The sequence below is a fragment of the Mobula birostris genome, chromosome 3 (genome assembly GCF_030028105.1).
Source record: "Mobula birostris isolate sMobBir1 chromosome 3, sMobBir1.hap1, whole genome shotgun sequence".
In the NCBI taxonomy this organism is placed as follows: domain Eukaryota; kingdom Metazoa; phylum Chordata; class Chondrichthyes; order Myliobatiformes; family Myliobatidae; genus Mobula; species Mobula birostris.
In genome coordinates this window covers 45,447,811-45,469,406 of record NC_092372.1, presented here as the reverse complement: position 1 = coordinate 45,469,406, position 21,596 = coordinate 45,447,811, and the positions used below count along the sequence as shown (strand labels likewise).

At 41.7% G+C, this 21,596-nt stretch overlaps 1 protein-coding gene across 6 annotated transcripts in view; it reads right to left on the bottom strand.

Moving 5' to 3' along the window:
• Positions 1-21,596, bottom strand: part of LOC140195010 (ras-related protein Rab-3C) — a 206,858-nt gene that overhangs the window by 34,075 nt on the left and 151,187 nt on the right. For all 6 annotated transcript variants that reach the window (XM_072252556.1, XM_072252560.1, XM_072252561.1 and 3 more), the window contains one exon: positions 11,173-11,291. In XM_072252556.1, coding sequence (XP_072108657.1) covers positions 11,173-11,291 — 119 coding nt within the window. The remainder of the gene's footprint in view (positions 1-11,172; positions 11,292-21,596) is intronic.

The following is a 21,596-nucleotide window of genomic DNA, read 5'->3' as shown; positions in this document are numbered from 1 at the left end:
ACCCGGAGAAATGTGAGTTGGTACACTTTGGAAGGACAAACTCCAAGGCAGAGTACAAAGTAAATGGCAGGATACTTGATAGTGTGGAGGAGCAGAGGGATCTGGGGGTACATGTCCACAGATCCCTGAAAGTTGCCTCACAGGTGGATAGGGTAGTTAAGAAAGCTTATGGGGTGTTGGCTTTCATAAGTCGAGGGATAGAGTTTAAGAGTCGCGATGTAATGATGCAGCTCTATAAAACATTGGTTAGGCCACACTTGGAGTACTGTGTCCAGTTCTGGTCACCTCACTATAGGAAGGATGTGGAAGCATTGGAAAGGGTACAGAGGAAATTTACCAGGATGCTGCCTGGTTTAGAAAGTATGCATTATGATCAGAGATTAAGGGAGCTAGGGCTTTACTCTTTGGAGAGAAGGAGGATGAGAGGAGACATGATAGAGGTGTACAAGATATTAAGAGGAATAGATAGAGTGGACAGCCAGCGCCTCTTCCCCAGGGCACCACTACTCAATACAAGAGGACATGGCTTTAAGGTAAGGGGTGGGAAGTTCAAGGGGGATATTAGAGGAAGGTTTTTTACTCAGTGGTTGGTGCATGGAATGCACTGCCTGAGTCAGTGGTGGAGGCGGATACACTAGTGAAGTTTAAGAGACTACTAGACAGGTATATGGAGGAATTTAAGGTGGGGGCTTATATGGGAGGCAGGGTTTGAGGGTCGCACAACATTGTGGGCCGAAGGGCCTGTATTGTGCTGTACTATTCTATGTTTATGTTATCATTGAAACATTCAGTAGTAATTTCATAATGGGAATTAAACATGTATTTGCAAGGAGAAAACAGATCATGATGAAGGGGGAATGGGAATGCAGAGAGAACGGCACTTTTAGTGAGTAGCATAGGATGTTGGTCTCAAAGGCATTTGTGCGCATGTGCTGGTCGTGCATGCAGCCGCTTACAGTTGCTCCGTAGTTTCTTACTTTCAAACTTTTTAACTTAGTTATTTGTTGTATTTTGTTTTCTCACGGTAGCACATTGAAGCTGCACCCTCTCTAACATGCTGGTGGAGAGAGTTTTACTTGTTTTTTTAGCGCTGGAATTAGTTACATCCGGACACGTCTCGTTAGCGTGGCAGCCAGATGGCCGCATTGTGTATTCCAGGGACCAATCGATTACGCTCATGCCCGCCGGTTTAGTGAACAGAGCAGCGGACATACCAGCTGAAATCTGCAGGAAAACACACAGAGGGTGCAGAGGGGGATCAAAAAGGCGAGGGAAGAGGACCAGGTCAAGACAACAGAGGGTTTTAGAGAAGAGAAGTTATAAGCCAACACATATTCCACTCTCCCCTCCTACCCCTCTGCACAGTCCCCCACCCTGCTCTCATGACTATACCCCTTCCCCACACGAAACCACCATGGTGGGCTTCACAGCTCTACAGGTGAGAAGACAGCTGAAACGTCTCAACCCAAGCAAGGCTGCAGGACCAGATGGTGTCAGTACCAGGGTGCTCAAAGCCTGTGCCCCTCAGCTATGTGGAGTACTTCGCCATGTATTCAACCTGAGCCTGAGGTTCCGGAGGGTTCCTGTACTGCGGAAGACGTCCTGCCTCGTTCCTGTACTGCGGAAGACGTCCTGCCTCGTCCCTGTGCCGAAGACGCCGCGCCCCAGTGGCCTCAGTGACTACAGACCAGTGGCATTGACCTCCCACATCATGAAGACCCTGGAGAGACTTGTTCTGGAGCTACTCCGGCTTATGGTCAGGCCACACTTAGATCCCCTCCAGTTCGCCTACCAGACCCGACTAGGAGTTGAGGATGCCATCGTCTACCTGCTGAACCGTGTCTACGCCCACCTGGACAAGCCAGCGAGCACTGTGAGGGTCATGTTTTTTGACTTCTCCGGTGCGTTCAATACCATCCGCCCTGCTCTGCTGGGGGAGAAGCTGACAGCGATGCAGGTGGATGCTTCCCTGGTGTCATGGATTCTTGATTACCTGACTGGCAGACCACAGTACGTGTGCTTGCAACACTGTGTGTCCGACAGAGTGATCAGCGGCACTGGGGCTCCACAGGGGACTGTCTTGTCTCCGTTTCTCTTCACCATTTACACCTCGGACTTCAACTACTGCACAGAGTCTTGTCATCTTCAGAAGTTTTCGGATGACTCTGCCAGAGCTGGATGCATCAACAGGGGAGATGAGGTTGAGTACAGGGCTATGGTAGGAAACTTTGTCACATGGTGTGAGCAGAATTATCTGCAGCTTAATGTGAAAAGGACTAAGGAGATGGTGGCAGACCTGAGGAGAGCTAAGGTACCAGTGACCCCTGTTTCCATCCAGGGGGTCAGTGTGGACATGGTGGAGGATTACAAATACCTGGGGATACGAATTGACAATAAACTGGACTGGTCAAAGAACACTGAAGCTGTCTACAAGAAGGGTCAGAGCCGTCTCTATTTCCTGAGGAGACTGAGGTCCTTTAACATCTGCTAGACGATGCTGAGGATGTTCTACGAGTCTGTGGTGGCCAGTGCTATCATGTTTGCTATTATGTGCTGGGGCAGCAGGCTGAGGGTGGCAGACACCAACAGAATCAACAAACTCATTCGTAAGGCCAGTGATGTTGTGGGGATGGAACTGGACTCTCTCACGGTGGTGTCTGAAAAGAGGATGCTGTCTAAGTTGCATGCTATCTTGGTCAATGTCTCCCATCCACTACATAATGTACTGGGTGGGCACAGGAGTACATTCAGCCAGAGACTCATTCCTCCGAGATATAGCACTGAGCGTCATAGGAAGTCATTCCTGCCTGTGGCCATCAAACTTTACAACTCCTCCCTTGGAGGGTCAGACATCCTGAGCCAATAGGCTGGTCCTGGACTTATTTCATAATTTACTGGCATAATTTACATATTACTATTTAACTATTTATGGTTTTATTACTATTTATTATTTATGGAGAAACTGTAATGAAAACCAACTTCCCCCGGGATCAATAAAGTATGACTATGACTATGACTATGACTAAACTGTTGACAATACTCTAGGTGCAGCCTGAGTAGTCTCTAATAAAGCCTCAGCATTATCTCCTTGCTTTTATATTCTGTTCCCTTTGAAATAAGTGCCAACATTGCCTTTGCCTTCTTTACCATGGACTCAACCTGTAAATTCACCTTCTGGGAGACTTGTACAAGGACTCCTAAGTTCCTCCGCACCTCTGATGTTTGAACCCCATTTACATAATAGTCCGCACTATTGTTCCTTTTACCAAACTGCATTACCATCTGTTTCCCAAACACTGTATTCCATCTGCCATCTTTTTGCCCATTCTTCCAATTTGTCTATGCCCTGCTACAATCGCATTGCTTCCTCAGCACTATCTAACCCTCCACCTTTCTTCGTATCATCCGGAAACTTTGCCACAAAGCCATCAATTCCGTTATCTAAATCATTGACAAACAATGAGAAAAGTAGTGGTCCCAATATTGACCCCTAAGGAACACTACTAGTCACTGGCAGCCAACCAGAAAAGGCCCCCTTTATTTCAACTCACTGCCTCCTGCCTGTCAGCCATTTTGCTGTCCATGCCGGTATGTTTCCTGTAATGCCACAGGATTTTATCTTGTTAAGCAGCCTCGTGTATCAAGCAATATCTCTCTTTACAGAAACCATGCTGACTTTGACTTATTTTATCATTAGTCTCCAAGTACCCCAGAACATTATCCTTAATAATAGACTCCAATACTTTCCTAACCACTGAGGTTAGGCTAACTGGCCTATAACTTCCTTTCTTTGCCTTCATCCCTTCTTATGCAACAATGGACACAAAAAATTCTGTCTTTACAATGAAAGCTACTTATCAGTGGGTTTTATATGGACTGGTGATTCAAGTTGTCCTATTCCATTGTGCCCAATCTGTGACAAAAAAAACTTACAAATAAAACAATGGCTCCAGCAAAATTGAAAGGACACTTAATTACAAATCACAACTACATGACATGTAAAAGTGCTGATTATTTTAAACGACTATTGGGATCTCAAAATAAACAGATTAAAGCTTTTATTAATAAAGTCACACTCAGTAAAAAGATTCAGGAAGCAAGTTATTAAGTAGCAGAACTTATTACCCAGAAAAGGAAAAGTCACAAAGCTGGTGAGAACCTGATAATACCAGCGTGTAAAATTATAGTAGGTAAAATGCTAAGACAAGATGCAGTACAAAAAATTTCAAAGGTTTCACTCTCAAACAGTGTGACAAGTTGGCGTATTGATGACATGTCACATGATGCTGAAGAGGTTTTGTATGATACACTGAAAAACAACAGCTTCTCGATCCAAGTTGATGAGTCAACAGATTTCACCAATAAGTATAAGATTTGTAAATGACGCTGAAATTCAAGAAAACTTTTTCGTTGTAAAGAGCAGCCCGAAATGAGCAAAGGCCAAGATTTATTTAATGTTTTGTCTTAATATCTGGAAACAAAAGGTTGGTCTTAGAGGAACTGTGTTGGCATCTGTACTGATGGTGTCCCATCAATGGTTGGCTCCATGAGAGGTTTTGTTTCTCTTGTAAAAAAAGAAAATCCTGACATTGTCACAACAAACAACAGTAATTCTGCAGATGCTGGAAATTCAAGCAACACACATCAAAGTTGCTGGTGAACGCAGCAGGCCAGGCAGCATCTCTAGGAAGAGGGACAGTCGACGTTTCAGGCCAAGACCCTTCGTCAGGACTAACTGAAGGAAGAGTGAGTAAGGGACTTGAAAGTGGGAGGGGGAGGGGGAGATCCAAAATGATAGGAGAAGACAGGAGGGGGAGGGATGGAGCCAAGAGCTGGATAGGTGATTGGCAAAGGGGATATGAGAGGATCATGGGACAGGAGGTCTGGGGAGAAAGACAAGGGGGGGGGAACCCAGAGGATGGGCAGGGGGTATAGTCAGAGGGACAGAGGGAGAAAAAGGAGAGAGAGAGAAAAAGAATGTGTGTACATAAATAAATAATGGATGGGGTACGAGGGGGAGGTGGGGCATTAGCAGAAGTTAGAGAAGTCGATGTTCATGCCATCAGGTTGGAGGCTACCCAGACGGAATACAAGGTGTTGTTCTCACAACCTAAGTGTGGCTTCATCTTTACAGTAGAGGAGGCCGTGGATAGACATGTCAGAATGGGAATGGGATGTGGAATTAAAATGTGTGGCCACTGGGAGATCCTGCTTTCTCTAGCGGACAGAGCGTAGATGTTCAGCAAAGCGGTCTCCCAGTCTGCGTCGGGTCTCGCCAATATATAGAAGGCCACATCCGGAGCACTGGACGCAGTATATTACCCCAGCCGACTCACAGGTGAAGTGTCGCCTCACCTGGAAGGACTGTCTGGGGCCCTGAATGGTGGTAAGGGAGGAAGTATAAGGGCATGTGTAGCACTTGTTCCGCTTACAAGGATAAGTGCCAGGAGGGAGATCAGTAGGGAGGGATGGGGGGGACGAATGGACAAGGGAGTTGTGTAGGGAGCGATCCCTGCGGAATGCAGGGGGGGGGAGGGAAAGACGTGCTTAGTGGTGGGATCCCGTTGGAGGTGGCGGAAGTTACGGAGAATAATATGGTGGACCTGGAGGCTGGAGGGGTGGTAGGTGAGGACCAGGGGAACCCTATTCCTAGTGGGGTGGCGGGAGGATGGAGTGAGAGCAGATGTACATGAAATGGGGGAGATGCGTTTAAGAGCAGAGTCGATAGTGGAGGAAGGGAAGCCCCTTTCTTTAAAAAAGGAGGACATCTCCCTCGTGTTGGAATGAAAAGCCTCATCCTGAGAGCAGATGCGGCGGAGACGGAGGAATTGCGAGAAGGGGATGGCGTTTTTGCAAGAGACAGGGTGAGAAGAGGAATAGTCCAGATAGCTGTGAGAGTCAGTAGGCTTATAGTAGACACAGTGGATAAGCTGTCTCCAGAGACAGAGACAGAAAGATCTAGAAAGGGGAGGGAGGTGTCAGAAATGGACTAGGTAAACTTGAGGGCAGGGTGAAAGTTGGAGGCAAAGTTAATAAAGTCTGTGAGCTCATCATGCGTGCAGGAAGCAGCGCCAATGTAGTCGTCGATGTAGCGAAGGAAAAGTAGGGGACAGATACCAGAATAGGCTTGAAACATGGACTATTCCACAAAGCCAGCAAAAAGGAAGGCATAGCTAGGACCCATACGGGTGCCCATGGCTACACCTTTAGTTTGGAGGAAGTGGGAGGAGCCAAAGGAGAAATTATTAAGAATAAGGATTAATTCCGCTAGACAGAGCAGAGTGGTGGTAGAGGGGAACTGATTAGGTCTGGAATTCAAAAAGAAGCGGAGAGCTTTGAGACCTTCCTGATGGGGGATGCAAGTATATAGGGACTGGACATCCATGGTGAAAATAAAGCGGTGGGGGCCAGGGAACTTAAAATCATTGAAAAGTTTAAGAGCGTGAGAAGTGTCACGAACATAGTTAGGAAGGGATTGAACAAGAGGGGATAAAACCGTGTCGAGGTATGCAGAAACGAGTTCAGTGGGGCAGGAGCAAGCTGAGACAATAGGTCTGCCAGGACAGGCAGGTTTGTGGATCTTGGGTAGGAGGTAGAAACAGGAAGTGCGAGGTGTGGGAACTATAAGGTTGGTAGCAGTGGATGGGAGCTCTCCTGAGCGGATAAAGTCGGTGATGGTGTGGGAGACAATGGCCTGGTCATCCTTAGTAGGGTCACGATTGAGGGGTAAATAAGAGGAGGTACACAATCGAGGGGTAAATAAGAGGAGGTAAATAAGAATGTGTCACAACACACTGCTTTCTTCGCAAAACAGAGTGTTTGAGCTAAAAGGTGAATTGCAGGAATACTTTCACAAAGATAGTAGGAATGTTTTGAAGATGAAGAGTAGCTGCAGAAACTAGTCTACTTAGCAGGCATTTTTCATCATATGAACCAGTTCAACAAATCTCTGCAAGGCCTTGGAGAAAACGTTTTGACTGCAAGTGACAAGATTCTTGGATTTAAAAGGAAACGGAATCTTTGGAAAAATCATGTTGCAAAAGAAAATCTTGAAATGTTTCCACTGTTGCAGGGCCTGAAAGTGAGGAAAGATATCAGAAAGTCTCGAGTCTTATTGAAAACAAGCATCAAGAGCAAGGATAAAATTATTTCATTTCAGTTGAAGGTGAAATCCACATGTGCCTATCTCAAGTTCGACCTAAAATTGAGTATTTGTGCAGCAAAAAACAAGCACAGGTTTGACATGCTAGGCCTATCTTTGAGCCTCATCATGTCACTTAGTAAGAAAATGATTTTTCAAGGTCTTGTATAAAATTGTGTCTTAGGCTATATTTTTATTCATATTGCTTTGGCTTACAGTTTTTAGTAATTTTACTATTCAACATTGTCAATAAATTTTCTTGTTTTAAATAGCATTAATTAAAATCAATTTACAACCTTTAGTTAAATTAAATCTGCCAAGCCTACCTTTAGAAAAATTAAATCCCATTTCGTCTGAAGTCAGTTATTTAACAGAAATTTATTATGTCTGCCTTTTGAGCTTTTAAAATTTATGAAAGGGAAAGAAAGATATTAATTTCCAGAAAGGTAAGCTAAGCTTAACTACCCGTTTTTTCCCCCTAAAAGGTTGACTTAAACTTCATTCTCTACTCAAAAGATCATTGACAATTATTTTTGGATTATTATATCTACAATTTACTGATCACGCTAACGTACCATGAGCTGTAGATACAGTATAATAATTTTTACGCAGGGCTTCCCTGAGACCTGAAGGTTATTTCAAGGGTTCCTTCAGGGCAAAAAGATTGAGGAAGGCTGCTTTATAATCTAGCCATCTGACCCTGGCCAACTCAAACTCAACTAATATGTATCATGAGCAGATTGCTTCAGCTATCAAAAAACTCCGTGTTCTCAGGTTTCGGTCAGCAGCAGTTGGATTGCCTTTTAATTTGCTGCACTGTATCAGTGGTGTGTTGTCATGTAAAGATTAACATACTGAGTTGTGGAAGTGATTTTAATCAAACAATTTGTTTAGTCCTCTGAATATCCAGTCTTCGACCTGCTCATGAGTACTTACACAATTGGTCTAATTACTTCTGGTCAATGCAGTAGACGAAATGTTCATGATGTAAAACATCAGATGAAGTAACGGCATTGAATGTCTTGGGGAAGAGATCAGGTTCTCCCTGGTTGGAAACTGTCTTTGTCTGGCTGAATCAGAGAATTTTCATCAACAATGGTATATTTAATACTGTAAAAAAATCAGAGCTTCTTTCACTAACATTTTTATATTCTTCTCTCCACCTTCTTTCAAACAGCATTGCTCTTTTCTTTTTTTCTGGGATGTATCCGAAATTATTCTTGGTACATTCTTGCTCAATACCTGGTGTTTCTTAACAATTCATTTCTCTTTCCCCTTGGAAATCATTTAGGCTAGGGAATACAGAAATATCTAAACCTTTTCAAGAAAAAACTCACAGATTACTCTAGTGGGAATACAAAGTAGTTGTGGATGGATTAGGTATGAGGGTGAGGAAAAGTTTCTCATGCCTTTGGAAATCTCTTTTTCCTCAGAAGGTTCGAAGCAGAGTCCTAATATCATAAGGGTAAGTAGAAACCCAAAAAGGAAAGGAGAGGTTACCAAAGGTAGGTGGTAATGGAGAGCTGAGGTTCAAAGGTTCAAAAGGTTTCAAAGGTGCATTTAATGTCAGAGAAATGTATACAATATACATCCTGAAAAGCGTTTTCTTCACAAAACATCCACGAAAACAGAGAAGTGCCTCAAAGAATGAACGACAGTTAAACATGAGAACCTCAAAGTCCCCCCAACTCCCCCCTCCCGTGCATAAGCAGCAACAAGCAACAATCCCCCCTCCCCCCACCGGCAAAACAAAAAGTGCACATTAATATCATGAGGGCAAGTAGAAACCCGAAAAGGAAAGGAGTGGAAGGTTACCAAAGGTAGATGGTAATGAAGAGCTGAGGTTGCAATTAGATCAGTCACGACCTTACTGAATAGGAGCCAAGTAAGTGGTCTATGCTGTTCCTAACTCATTATTTTTACACAAAGTATCTTAATGACATGGAGTAGCTTTACTTACTTCATTTCCCAATCATTTGCTGGCACTTAGCTGCAGGGTAAGTAGCTATTTACGAGGTGCAGGAAAGGTAGCTATATGAAGACAACCAAGAAAGAAAGGAACTAAAAGCATTTAGGACGATTAAGTCTATTCACAGAGTTGTTAGGATTAGGATTGCCATTTGGCCTAACCTATTTCTGAAGCCCAGAAATATCCTCGTCCATTAATTTCAATATCCAGTTGCTTATAAATGATTTTAGAGGTTTCACCTCTGCCAACATGATTGATGTTGCTTTCTACTCCCAGAGCATTCTCCAATAATTATCCAGGAATAATATGCTATTGAAATTACCACATAGAAACCTTAAAATTTTTTGAACAGGGACTAAAGTAGATTCCAAATTTGAACATATTTGAACATGTGCATTAAACCTAGAAATTCAACTTAACGGACATGGTTTCCACATTCGATAAAACAGACTTGAAGCAGAAAGACAACTGTGAAATGCAGTCCGTGATTAAAATTTCCTTGCAGTCCTCTATTTGGGACTGGTAGCAGTGATATTGATCACCATACAATTCATATTGACAATGCTGCCTCCGCATCCAAGTTCTGTGCATGCTGGAGAAACCAAAAAAGGCCAGGTTTAACTTAGGTTGCTGTTAGGCTCTGCCAATGAGAACCTCCGCAGAATCTTGTCTACTGAGGAACTGTGTAAGCTGTCTTTCTTTTGCAGGGAAGTGCCCAGTCGGTTCAATAGCTTTTCATGGACATACACCTCTGATGCCATAACACCCAATCATCCATGACAGGTGTGTAGTCACCACTGACCCACTGCTCCCTGCATATGTCCATTTCACTTAAGAGCCACAACTTGAAGTGCTGCTGGAGGCTTACGAGTTACCACACTAACAACAGTGACTTGAATTAGCTGTACACAAGAGAATTGCTTCCCTACGGTCCTGCAATAAACTGGGGCTGTCTTCTACACCTCAGCTCATGTTTATTTACACATTTAGATTTCTAACCAGTAGAATTTTTCTAGATTGTCTTAATAAACAGATCTCCTGCAATCAATCACAATGTTGGAAACATGACCTAGTTTAATAACTGCAGAGAGAATAGTCCATGCTTACATTTAGGATCAAATTGCTGCCCCCCCCCACCCCGATCTCCCAGCACAATATAAGCAGCTGCAATGTCAGAATATTTAGCCTCATTTTTCAGAGATTCTGTTCTGTTGCATTTCATAATCGTTGAAAGATTGTTATAGGACAAATAATTGACTTTGCTGAATATACTACAACTGCTTAAGAGCGAATCCTGAGGTAAATAAATATAGAATAAAGAGGATGGTGAAGGAGAAATTGAGCACATAGTTTAGAAGGCAGCGCAGAAGCAATAATTCTTATTGCAATGATTGCAACAGGGATTAAGAGGAAGTATAGCAAGAAATAGGTGGTCATAAAGATAGAGAGAAATGAAGCAAAAGAAAAATGTGGGTTGAAAGGATTTAGAAGATAGTCACTTCAGGCTTCAGTCAGACTTAAATCTTCACCTATACTCTTCTTAATCTCACAATAGAAGTTGCAATTGTAACATAATCAAAGCCATTTATGTTTGTCTTTTAGCATCTTTTCAACAAATTTGAAAGGCAACTTAACAGAAACTGTTGGAAAATGAAGTTAAAAACTCCAGTAGTGCAACTGCTTAAAAAGTGCAGCGAGATTAGGGGCAATTCATTCCTTTCACTACAAACTGTAATAAAAAGAATTAGCCTGCAACCATTGTGGTTACTTTCCTTATCACAATATGCCATCTCCCATGCCTCAGGAAAGCAGGAAAGGACAGGAGAAGCGGACAGAGTTAAAGAAACAGAACAAAACCCATCAAGGCTCAGGACTGAGAAAGGGAAAAAATATTATTTCAAAGAGCAAGAAACCAAGAGGTCACATATGGACAATGCTACAGCGATTTGTTAGTATTTATTCAATGGAAAAAACTGACATCAACAATTATTTGATCAAGCTAAAATACCATTCCTGGTAAGCAGCTATTAAAATATTGCATCATGAAAATTTTCTTACTCACCAGTCCTGTACTGCATTGAAAGACTCTTCATTTGTGATGTCGTACATTAGGATAAAGCCCATCGCACCACGATAGTAGGCTGTGGTGATGGTCCTGTAGCGTTCCTGTCCTGCTGTGTCCTACAAAACAAAAACAAAACTTAATCAACATGAATGCTTTAATGATACTTTAAATCATTGTTTATTGCTGTAATTCCAACATAACCACAATGAGCAGAAGCACAGGAATCTATTCTTTTTTTTAAGATGTATTCAGGATAGATTGAAATGTATTGCTATACTGGCACAGCATGTGAAGTGGATATTTTTCTTCATAAAAACTCAGTAACAGATATTGGGGCTAAGCCAGATCTAGTTGCACATGGGCATTGTTGGTCTTTATGGAAAAGATTGTAACTTTCTAATAAGAAAAGGTAAATGTTGCTCCAGTGAATCTGTGTGATCATTGCTTTTGAATGTCATGCAGTAGCCCAGTTACAACAACCAGATATGTGTACAGGAATCCCCAAACCGCAGGCCACCTGTACTGGAAAACAGCCCAGACTGGCAGCCACTATCAGTCATGCTGCTACAGGAAATGTACCTGACAATTTTGAACAAGTTCATGCTGAATGTCAGCCAAAACAAAAATGCTTCTTTTAGCTTCACAATCTTGAAAGCAGATTACAAGGATACCAGGTGCAGGAAATGTAGGTGTCTCAGTTTGACCTGAGAATACCAGTTGAGGATTCTAGGTACCCAAAATGATAAAAGATGAAAAATTTACATTTTCAGTCCTGAAGTCCAGTTACTCCCTATAAAAACTGATTCCTTCTTCCTACAGATTTCTGTTTTTAACCCATTAACGTTAACCTATACACAAAATGTATTGACAACACACCCGAGTTAAGCTAATATGCTTTATGAATGATAGTTTCTTTAAAGATTAAAAATTTCTATTCCCAGTGTCAATAGTATTTTCTTCTTTTCACATGGAAATTGCTATTATATATTTGATACTAATCTTATATTGAAAATCTCTATAATTCATTGCTTTTATTCCACAATCTTTAGAATATCCAATTTTTTTTCTAGCTGCTTTAAGTTTCTATTTTCCTTCTGCAAAAATTTCTCTTCCATAACTTCTACTTCAAACAGTTGAAAAGGTAGAACTGTGGTATGAGTTTTCCAACTTGATCTTCCAGTGAAATTTTCCCACGTGTATTGTAGAAATGAATAATAATCCATTTAAGCCGTGGTCACCTGACAGCCAGGGCTAGGGCCATTCACAAGGCGGCATTTGGCATTAGAGAGTGTAGGCAACATGGAGGTGTTGGTATCTTGAAGGACTATACTCCCGAACTTGGCAGTGTGAGACAAGAAACAGAAAAGGAGGCAACAGCGAAGTGTAAAAAATGTATTTGTCATATTTGTGGTAAGTGGGTAGGATTGAATGGCAGAGCACACCCAATGGGCCGAATAGCCTAATTCTGCTCCTGTGTCTTACAGTCTTATGGAGAGTCTTAATTGTCAACATGCATTCCATAAACCGTGCCTAATAAAAAGTACTCACCTCCCTTGGAAGTTTTTATGTTTTACAACACTGAATCACAGTGGATTAATTTGGCTTTTTTGACTCTGATCAACAGAAGACTTTTGTGTTAAAGTGTAAACAGATCTCTACCAAGTGATCTAAATTAATTACAAATACAAATCACAAAATAATTGATTGCTCAAGTATTCACCCCCACCCCTTTAATATGACACACCAAACCATCACTGGTGCAGCCAATTGATTTTAGAAGTCACATAATTAGCTAAATGGAGATCTGTTTTTGGAGACCCATGTGCGGTCAAGGTGTTTCAATCGGTTGTAGTGGAAAAAATACACCTTTACCTGGAAGGTCCAACTGCTGGTGAGTCAGTATCCTGACAAAAAGTACACCATGAAGACAAAAGAACACTCCAGGCAACTCCACAAAAAGATTATTGAAAAGCAAAAGTCAGGAGATAGATACATGAAAATTTCCAAGTCACTGAACATTCCTTGGAGTATGGTTGTCAATAATCAAGAAATGGAAAGATGATAGCACAGCTGTAAATCTGCCCTGAGCAAGCAGTCGTCAAAATTGAGTGACCATGCAAGAAGGGGACTAGTGAGGGAGGCCACCAAGAGACCTGTGGCTGGACTTGAAAAGGGCTGTCGACTCATGATCCCCATGCAATCTGACAGAGCTTGAGCAGTTTTGTAAAGAAGAAAGGGGAAAAATTGCAGTGTCCAGAAGTGCATAGATGATAGAGACCTATCCACATGGACTCAAGGCTGTAATTGCTGCCAAAGGTGTTTCTACTAAACAATGACTTGAAGGGAGTGAGTAATTAAGCAAACAATTACTTCGTATTTTATATTTGTAATTCTTTTAGATCGCTTTGTAGAGATCAGTTTTCACTTTCACACTAAAGTCTTTTTCTGATGATCACCGTCAAAAAACCAAATTTAATCCACTGTGATTCAATGCTGTAAAACAATAAAACATGAAAACTTCCAAAGGGGTGAATACTTTTTATGGGCACTATATTGCAGTTGCCCTCCTGCTGCAGGAGTCAAGGACATCACAGTGAGGGTGCAGAGTAGTCTCGGGTGTGTGACGCGGTTAGCAAGGATACACATCGATACTATTAGAAGGGGGTTATGCAGATGTTGAGTTCCTACAGACAGACATTTAACAGTTAGGAATGAAGTTAAAAAGTAGATGCTAATCTCTGAATTGTCTCCTGCACCACGGAGCAGTGAGAGTATATCCAGATCATTGCACAGCTGTGGCATGTTAAAGGAAGGATTCTTGGGACAAGGGGATTACTTTTGAGGCACAACACATCTGCTGCACATCCACAGGATTGGGCACTAAACCTTCACAGGACTTAAATGGTTTAGAGGCATTTGTGAAGCTAAGGACAGAATCCATGGGTATATAATAATAATTACAATAATAATAATAATAATAAGTACTTTATTGATCCCGAGTAGACAATTACTTCATTACAGCAGCATTTAAAAACACACAGCAATAATAATAAATATAATAATATTAACTAATAGTGAAGTACAGAATAATAGTATACACAATAGTAATTTACCAATGTGCAATAACGTACAAAACAATAAAACTGAGACTTTTGTACTATGATGTGTGTTCTCCAGTCACACAGAGATAAACTGTTGCATATGCTTATTGCATTTGGTAGGAAAGATCTTCCGTAACGATCTTTGTGACAGCGGAGTTGAATGAGTCTGTTTGAAAGGGTGCTCCGCTACTTATTCAGTAGGTCATGGACAGGATGTGCCTGACTGTCCATAACGGATAACAGTTTGTTTAGTGATCTCCTCTCCACCATTAACTCAAGAGAATCTGGGTTGTAACCAAGGATGGATCTGCCTTTTTTGATGAGTTAATTTAGTCTTTTTGCATCACCAGCACCAATGCTGCTCCCCAACATAAAGCCGCAAAGAAGACTGCACTTGCCAAAACAGACTGGTAAAAGATCTCCAACATTCTGCTGCACGCATTGAAGGATTTCAGCTCCCTTAGAAAATGGAGTCAGCTCATCCCCTTCTTGTAAATAGCCTTGGTGTTGGTTTCCAGTCAAGTCTGTTGTTGAGGTGAACACCCAAGTATTTGTACTCCTCCACCTCTGCAACTTCTTCTCCCAGAATGTATACAGGGCTCGTCACAGTCCTCTTCCTCCTAAAATTAATCACCATCTCCCTGGCTTTGGCCACATTCAGGAGCAGGTGATTCCTCCCGCACCAGTCCACAAACCTGTCCACCAGTCCTCTGTACTCCGACTCCTGCCCATCCCTGACACACCCAATCACTGCAGATTATCAGAAGACTTCTGCAAGTGACAAGGTTTAGATTTGTACTGAAAGTCTGAGGTGTACAGCGTGAACAGAAATGGAGACAGGAGAATATACGTAATAGTATAAAAGGATCAGTGACAGCATAGATAAGAGATTTGCTTCAGGAAGGAAAATTAATCATTGTGTTAAATGGTTGTGTTCTATACTGCAGATTGGTAGGCAGACTTAACGCCTACAAGTTTTATGATACGTATTAATGACTTGAATGCAGGTGAGCAGGATAAAGTTTCAAAGCTTGCAGATGATAAAAATTATAGCTATGATAAACAATGAGGTAATCTGTAATGGATTGTCAGGAAGCAGATAGGCTGGCAGAATATATAAACAAGAGAGAAATAACACTGACAGTATCAAGTGTGAAGTTATAATTTTGGCAGAAAGAACAAGGGTTGACAACACAGACTAAATGTTACATCATAAAAAGTGTATTTATAGTTAAAAGGGTGTATATAGGATCAGAGGGACCTGGTGCATTTGCACATAAATCTTTAAAAGTGGCAGGATGTTTTTAGCGTACGTGGGGGTCTTGAGCTCCCTAAATACAAACGTAGGTAAAGAATACAAAAGCAGAGAGGCTGTGTTGAACCCAGGTGTTAGCTCACAATGAAATTTGTACTCAGTTGTGGACTTTGATAACGTGTGAAAGGATGTCAGGTAGACATGCACGTTACAGAATTGTGTTGTTGACCCTATTACAATATTATTTGAGGATCTGGTTAAGAGTGAAGGGAAAAAAGATATAGGGGGAATGTGAGGAGAAATTTTCTTCTTCAGAGAACGATTTAGAAAGGAATTTAAGACCTGCATGCATAATGGAAAGGGAGCCAATAATGGTTTTTGAAAGGGAATTAGAAACGTTCTTGATAGCAAATCACTTGGAAAGTTTTGGTGAAAGAGTTCAGCACGGAGAGGCATAGTTGATAGGCTGAATGGAATCCTTCCATGCTAGTATTGATGTTTCTTCATAATTGTACCCGTAGAACTTGAACAGGCAGAGCAACCTAATTTAATCATCAATCCAACGTTATTAATTGATTAGAATCAGTTATTTCCTAGTTTTATGATTTTCTATACAGAGTTGTTAAAGTTCTGCTGTACTTTCTGATATGCTGTTGTCGAAGAAGTTATATTTTCCAGAATGAGCTTGGAGAATGAGATCAGTCTCCATAGTTCAAATGTGCAGTGCCTCCTAATCAGAAGAAGTGACCTAATTCAGTCACATATGTAGCGTAATCCTTGGTGGTTGGGATTCCAGTTCAGTAAACTAGGGATTTTTCCTTAGGATTGAAGGAGGCTGAGAGGTGACTTGATAAAGATGTATAAGACGGTAAGAAGCCAGAGGCTAATTCAAAGGGATAAAATTTTAAAGTAATTGGAAATATAGGTGGGATGTCAGATGTAAGATTAGTGGATGCATGGAACGCGAAGGGTGTTGGCAGAGGTAGATGGATTACGGGGATATGGATAGAGGGCAATAGAGGGGGGAAAGGTTAATTTGATCTTAGAGTAGGTTAAAAGGTCAACACAACATAGTGGCCCAAAGGGCCTGTGCTGTAATGTTCTATGTTCTAATCTAAAATTGGTCTCATTCAAACGTACTGATTTGATTAAAATGCATGGCACCTTTCAATTGCACTCTGTAAGATAGCAGAAACAATGGCTCCATGTCAAATAAAGGAAAACGGCTATGATCACTTACTTGAAAGAAACAAATGACTTATTGTATGTTCCGTGCACTCACCATGCTCACCCCTCTCAATTTTCAAAAAAGAAAGATCTACCACTATAATCATTGCTGCACCCTGCGGCCTGGCTGACCTATAAGTTGCTCATTGCAAAACTGAAAAGCCAGCCAAAAAGATATTGTTGAGATTATAAAGCTACAATTTTCTTCACTGATAGCATAAGAAAGCATGTAATGACAACAAGCTAATCAACCTCTTTTCATGAATCATGTACAGTTCACTCTACTCCATTTCATTATCCACAGAAAATTTCTGCAATTTCTCACTGATCTGATCCCTCCAGAATCCTCAAAATTTTAAACTTTAGTTGTCATTAATCCTTGGCACATTACCTACTTACAAATCCAGTCAATTGATGAATCGACATGTTTCACAAAGTACTTAATATCGATCTGCACTTACTCACATAGACCTAAATTAAGCTCCCAAATGGATATTTATGAAACTATAGTAGGCCGCAGAAGAATCGAATGGAGGAAAGCAAAAACCTGGTACAGGAATCCTTCACATCTGATTCTTTGACAAATCAATATGACTATGAATTTAAATACGGTGAAACTAATAAGTCTCTGGGGTTAATGAAGCAAATCTGCAACATATAATAAAACATTACTGAAGTATAACGAATAGAAAATTAGATTTTGTTCTCACACATAATTACTCAACAAAAATAGTTATTAGCATGTTGTGTAATAAAATCTCAAAGAATTTAATAACCCAAACATCACCCTAGTAGAAACATAAACTTTCACTTCTGTAATATCTTAAGTTTGCCAGGCATCTTGCAAAATGTGGTACAATTAATAAAATATTACTGCAAGGTTAAGGATTGAGCCTGAGGAATGACAATGCTCTATGGAGTTTTAGTAACAACAACTGTCACTAATTATCCAAATCTGTTTGTGGGAGCCATGTATCTATTTATTGTCTGTATTGTATTTGAGTTGTGCATCCTCACTCTGGGTTAAGATAAGTTGTCACGTGGGTTTATGTAGCACTTAGCAGGCAGTGTGCAGCGCTGGGTGGTGGTAAGAATAAAACAAATATAGTCATCTGTTCACCTTCTTGGCAGCACAGCGAGGGGTTGAGTAGACAGCACATATTTTTCATTGACTGCTCATCTTTGAATTTGATCCAATAACTTTTACGTGCATTAGAGAAGAGTCAAATGATCTTATTGTTGGTTTGTAATAAAGGATAAAAATTTGCTTTTCCAATTTGGAATTGAGTTAGTTGGAAATGCATCACACTCCCTCACTTAGCCTCTCACCGACTTTTAGTTTGTTTTCAAGTAGTCACTACAGCGCTCAATGAAGATAGGCTTTCTGGAGAACTATCAGAACAGCCCTCACTGCTCCACAGTGTACTGATCTTCCAAGGAGGCCTGCACCATCCTCTTTTAATGTTCTAAGTTCTGAAGATCAGAAGGAAGAACCTGCCTAGTATAAAGCAGATCGATGTACTCACTTCCAACACATCTACAGAAAGGGATTTAAATTCAAAGTTCAAAGCAAATTTATTATCAAAGTACATAGATATCACCATAAACAACCCTAAGATTTATTTTCTTGTGGACATACTCAATAAATCCCTGATAGAATAATAGCTGTATGAAAGGCCGGCATTCAACCTGTGTGCAAAAGACAACAAACTGTGCAAGTACAACAAGCAAAACAATAATAATAAATAAATAAATAAACAATAAATATCGAGAACATGAGATGACGAATCCGTGAAAGTGAGTCCACAGGCTGTGGACAAGTGACAATGAATGAAGTTATCCCCTTTGGTTCAAGCAACTGGTGGTTGATGGATAGTAACTGTTTCTGAACCTGGTGGTGTGAGTCCTGAGGCTCCTGTAACTTCTTCCTGATGACTGCTGTGACAAGAGAGCATGACCTGGATGGTGGAGTTTCTTAACGATAGATGCTGCTTTGCTGTGGCAACGTCCCACGTAGATGTGCTCAATGGCGGGAAGGGCTTTGCCCATGATGAACTGGGCCATATCCACTACTTTCCATAGGGTTTTCTATTTAAGGGAATTGTTGCTCCCATACCAGGCTGTGATGCAGCCAGTCAATATATTCTCCACCACACATCTATAGAAGTTTGTCAAAGCTTCAGGTGCCATGCTGAATCTTTGCAAACTCCTAAGGAAGTAGAGGTGCAGCCGTGCTTTCTTTGTAATTACACATACGCGCTGGGCCCAGGACAGGTCCGCTGAAATGATAACACTGAAGAATTTAAAATTGCTCATCCTCTCCACCTCTGATTCTCTGATGAGGACTGCCTCCTCCTGAAGCCAATAATCAGCTCCTTGGTCTTGCTGACATTGAGTAAGGGGTTGTTGTGTGGCACCACTCAGCCAGATTTTCCATTTCCCTCCTGTGTGCTGATTCATTGCCATCTTTGAATTGGGCTTACGACAATGGTATTATCAGCAAACTGCAAGTCAGGTCACTCGTTTGAGTGCTACTGGTACCATGTAACCCAGTATTACCCGTCGAAAGGTCAGGTGGTCGGTGACTAAACTCCCTCCCCCACCAGGCTTGCCTGGTGAGGAGGGTGGCTAGACACCCTGCAGGATGATAAACAAGACCTGTCAAAGGGCAGATGAATCCTCTCGTGGGCTCAACGGCCACCCAGCAAACACATGCCATGAAGTGCGGAAAGGGCATCCCTTGCATCAAAGCTTGGTCTGGCCAGTCACTTCAACAGAACATCCCCCATCCGTCTTGGACCAGACCATGCTGCTGGATACAGGAGGGGATGTCGAGAGGGTGGGTCTGGACCTGTGCAACCTCCTACTCACCTAAAATCCATTCACACACACGCTGTTCCTTTCTGAGGAGTGGGGTCAACCCCACTAACTGACTGAAAGGAACGATCATCATTCTATGGGATGGATAGCCAGAAGAAGAAGAAGGAAGAAGATCAGCAAACTTGAATATTGCATTGGAGCTGTGTAAGATGAGTAGAATAGGGGGCTAAACACACAGCTTTGTGGTGATGGAGATTATGGAGGAGATGTTGTTGCCAATTCAAACTGACTGGGGTCTGCAAGTGAGAAAGCTGAGGCAAAATGCTGGAGGAACTCAGCAGGCCAGGCAGCATCTATGGAAAAGAGTACAGTCAATGTTTTGGGCCGAGACCCTTCAGCAGGATCCAATTGTACAAGGAGGTATTGAGGCCAAGACCTTGAAGTTTATTGATTAGATTTGAGGGCATGATAGTATTGAATGCCAATCTAATTCAATAAAGAGCATCCTCATGTATTCATCTTTGCAGTCCAGATGTTGAGTGAGCACTCCAGCAAGTTAATTAGCACAGGTCTTTAGTACTTGGCCAGGTACCCTGTCTGGGATGGATGCATTTTGTGGGTTCACCGTCTTGAAGGATGCTCCCATAACGGCCTCAGAAAATGAAATCACAAGGTCATCAGAAGTGGTGGAAGTTCATGATGGTTCCTCCATGCTTTGATGAGTCAAAGCAAGCATCGAAGGCATTGAGCTCATCTGGAAGTGAAGCCCTGTTGTCGCCCATGTCGCTTGATTTTACTTCAGAAGTGGTGATAGCATCCAAGCCCTGCCACAACTGTCGAGCATCCTTCATCGATTCAAGTTTAGTCTGGAATTGCCACTTCACCCATGAGATGGCTTTCCAGAAATTGTACTTGAACCTCTTATAATTTTCTTGGTTGCCAGACTTGAATGTCTCTGACCTGGCCCTCAGAAGATCTCGTGGTTCATCCAGGGGTTCTGTTTGGGGATGTCTCTGAATGACTCTGTGGGGAAACACGTGTCTACAACTGTCTTTATAAAGTTCATGACAACCATTGTGTATTCACTCAGATCCACAGATGTGTCCTTGAACATGATCCAGTCCACTGACTCACAGCAATCCCAGTGCCGTTCCACTGCTTCTTGCGACTATCTCTTTGTTGCCCTAATCTCTGAAGCTTTCCTCTTTAGCCTCTGCCTGTATGCAAGTAAGAGACGAATAGCCGACGGAGCAGATCTCTCGAAAAGTGGTCTGTACATGGAATGGTAGACGTTCCTTATCATATTGTAACAGCGGTCAAGTGTATTGGGACCTCTGGTGCTGTAGGTTATATGCTGATGGTAATTGGGCAAGGATTCTTCAGGTATGCCTGGTTGAAGTCTCCGACTATAATTTGAAATGCACTGGGATGGACTGCTTCTTGTTTGGTAACAGCATCATGCAGTACCTCAAGTACTTGAATACAGTACTTGAGGTACTGCTTGCTTGAGAGTTAAGTCCGCTGAGTCTTTCAGAAGATTGTGAAATCTGTAGTTCATTAAGTTGATTTAAAAGTACATTACTTAAAGGGAAATTACATGTTGCAGTTTGCAGTGAGAGTAATCCAAAAGAGTTATAATTAGAAGTATCGTACATAGCTGGCAGCATGTCACCATAATTCATTGGCACCATCTTAGATGTCCCACAGCAATCTTTTCCCATATCTCAACATGCCAACTGAATTCCCTTTAGAATCCCTAATTATTATTACTGCTTTTACAATCAGGAGGTTCCAAGTCATCATCATTTTGAATCTGAAAGTGAGTGCGCAGAATGGAATTTCCAGGCATGTAGAATGTCCATCTGCTAGGTTGATTTTTCTTCTGATTTTCCATCCTTGGGAGTGGAGATGGGAGGTTTGTCTCTCAACAGATGCACTGGACACAATAAAGGAAATGAATTTCAGAAAGATACACTACAGGGACTATACTGTGCCTAAAATCACTTTGCTGGAGGAAA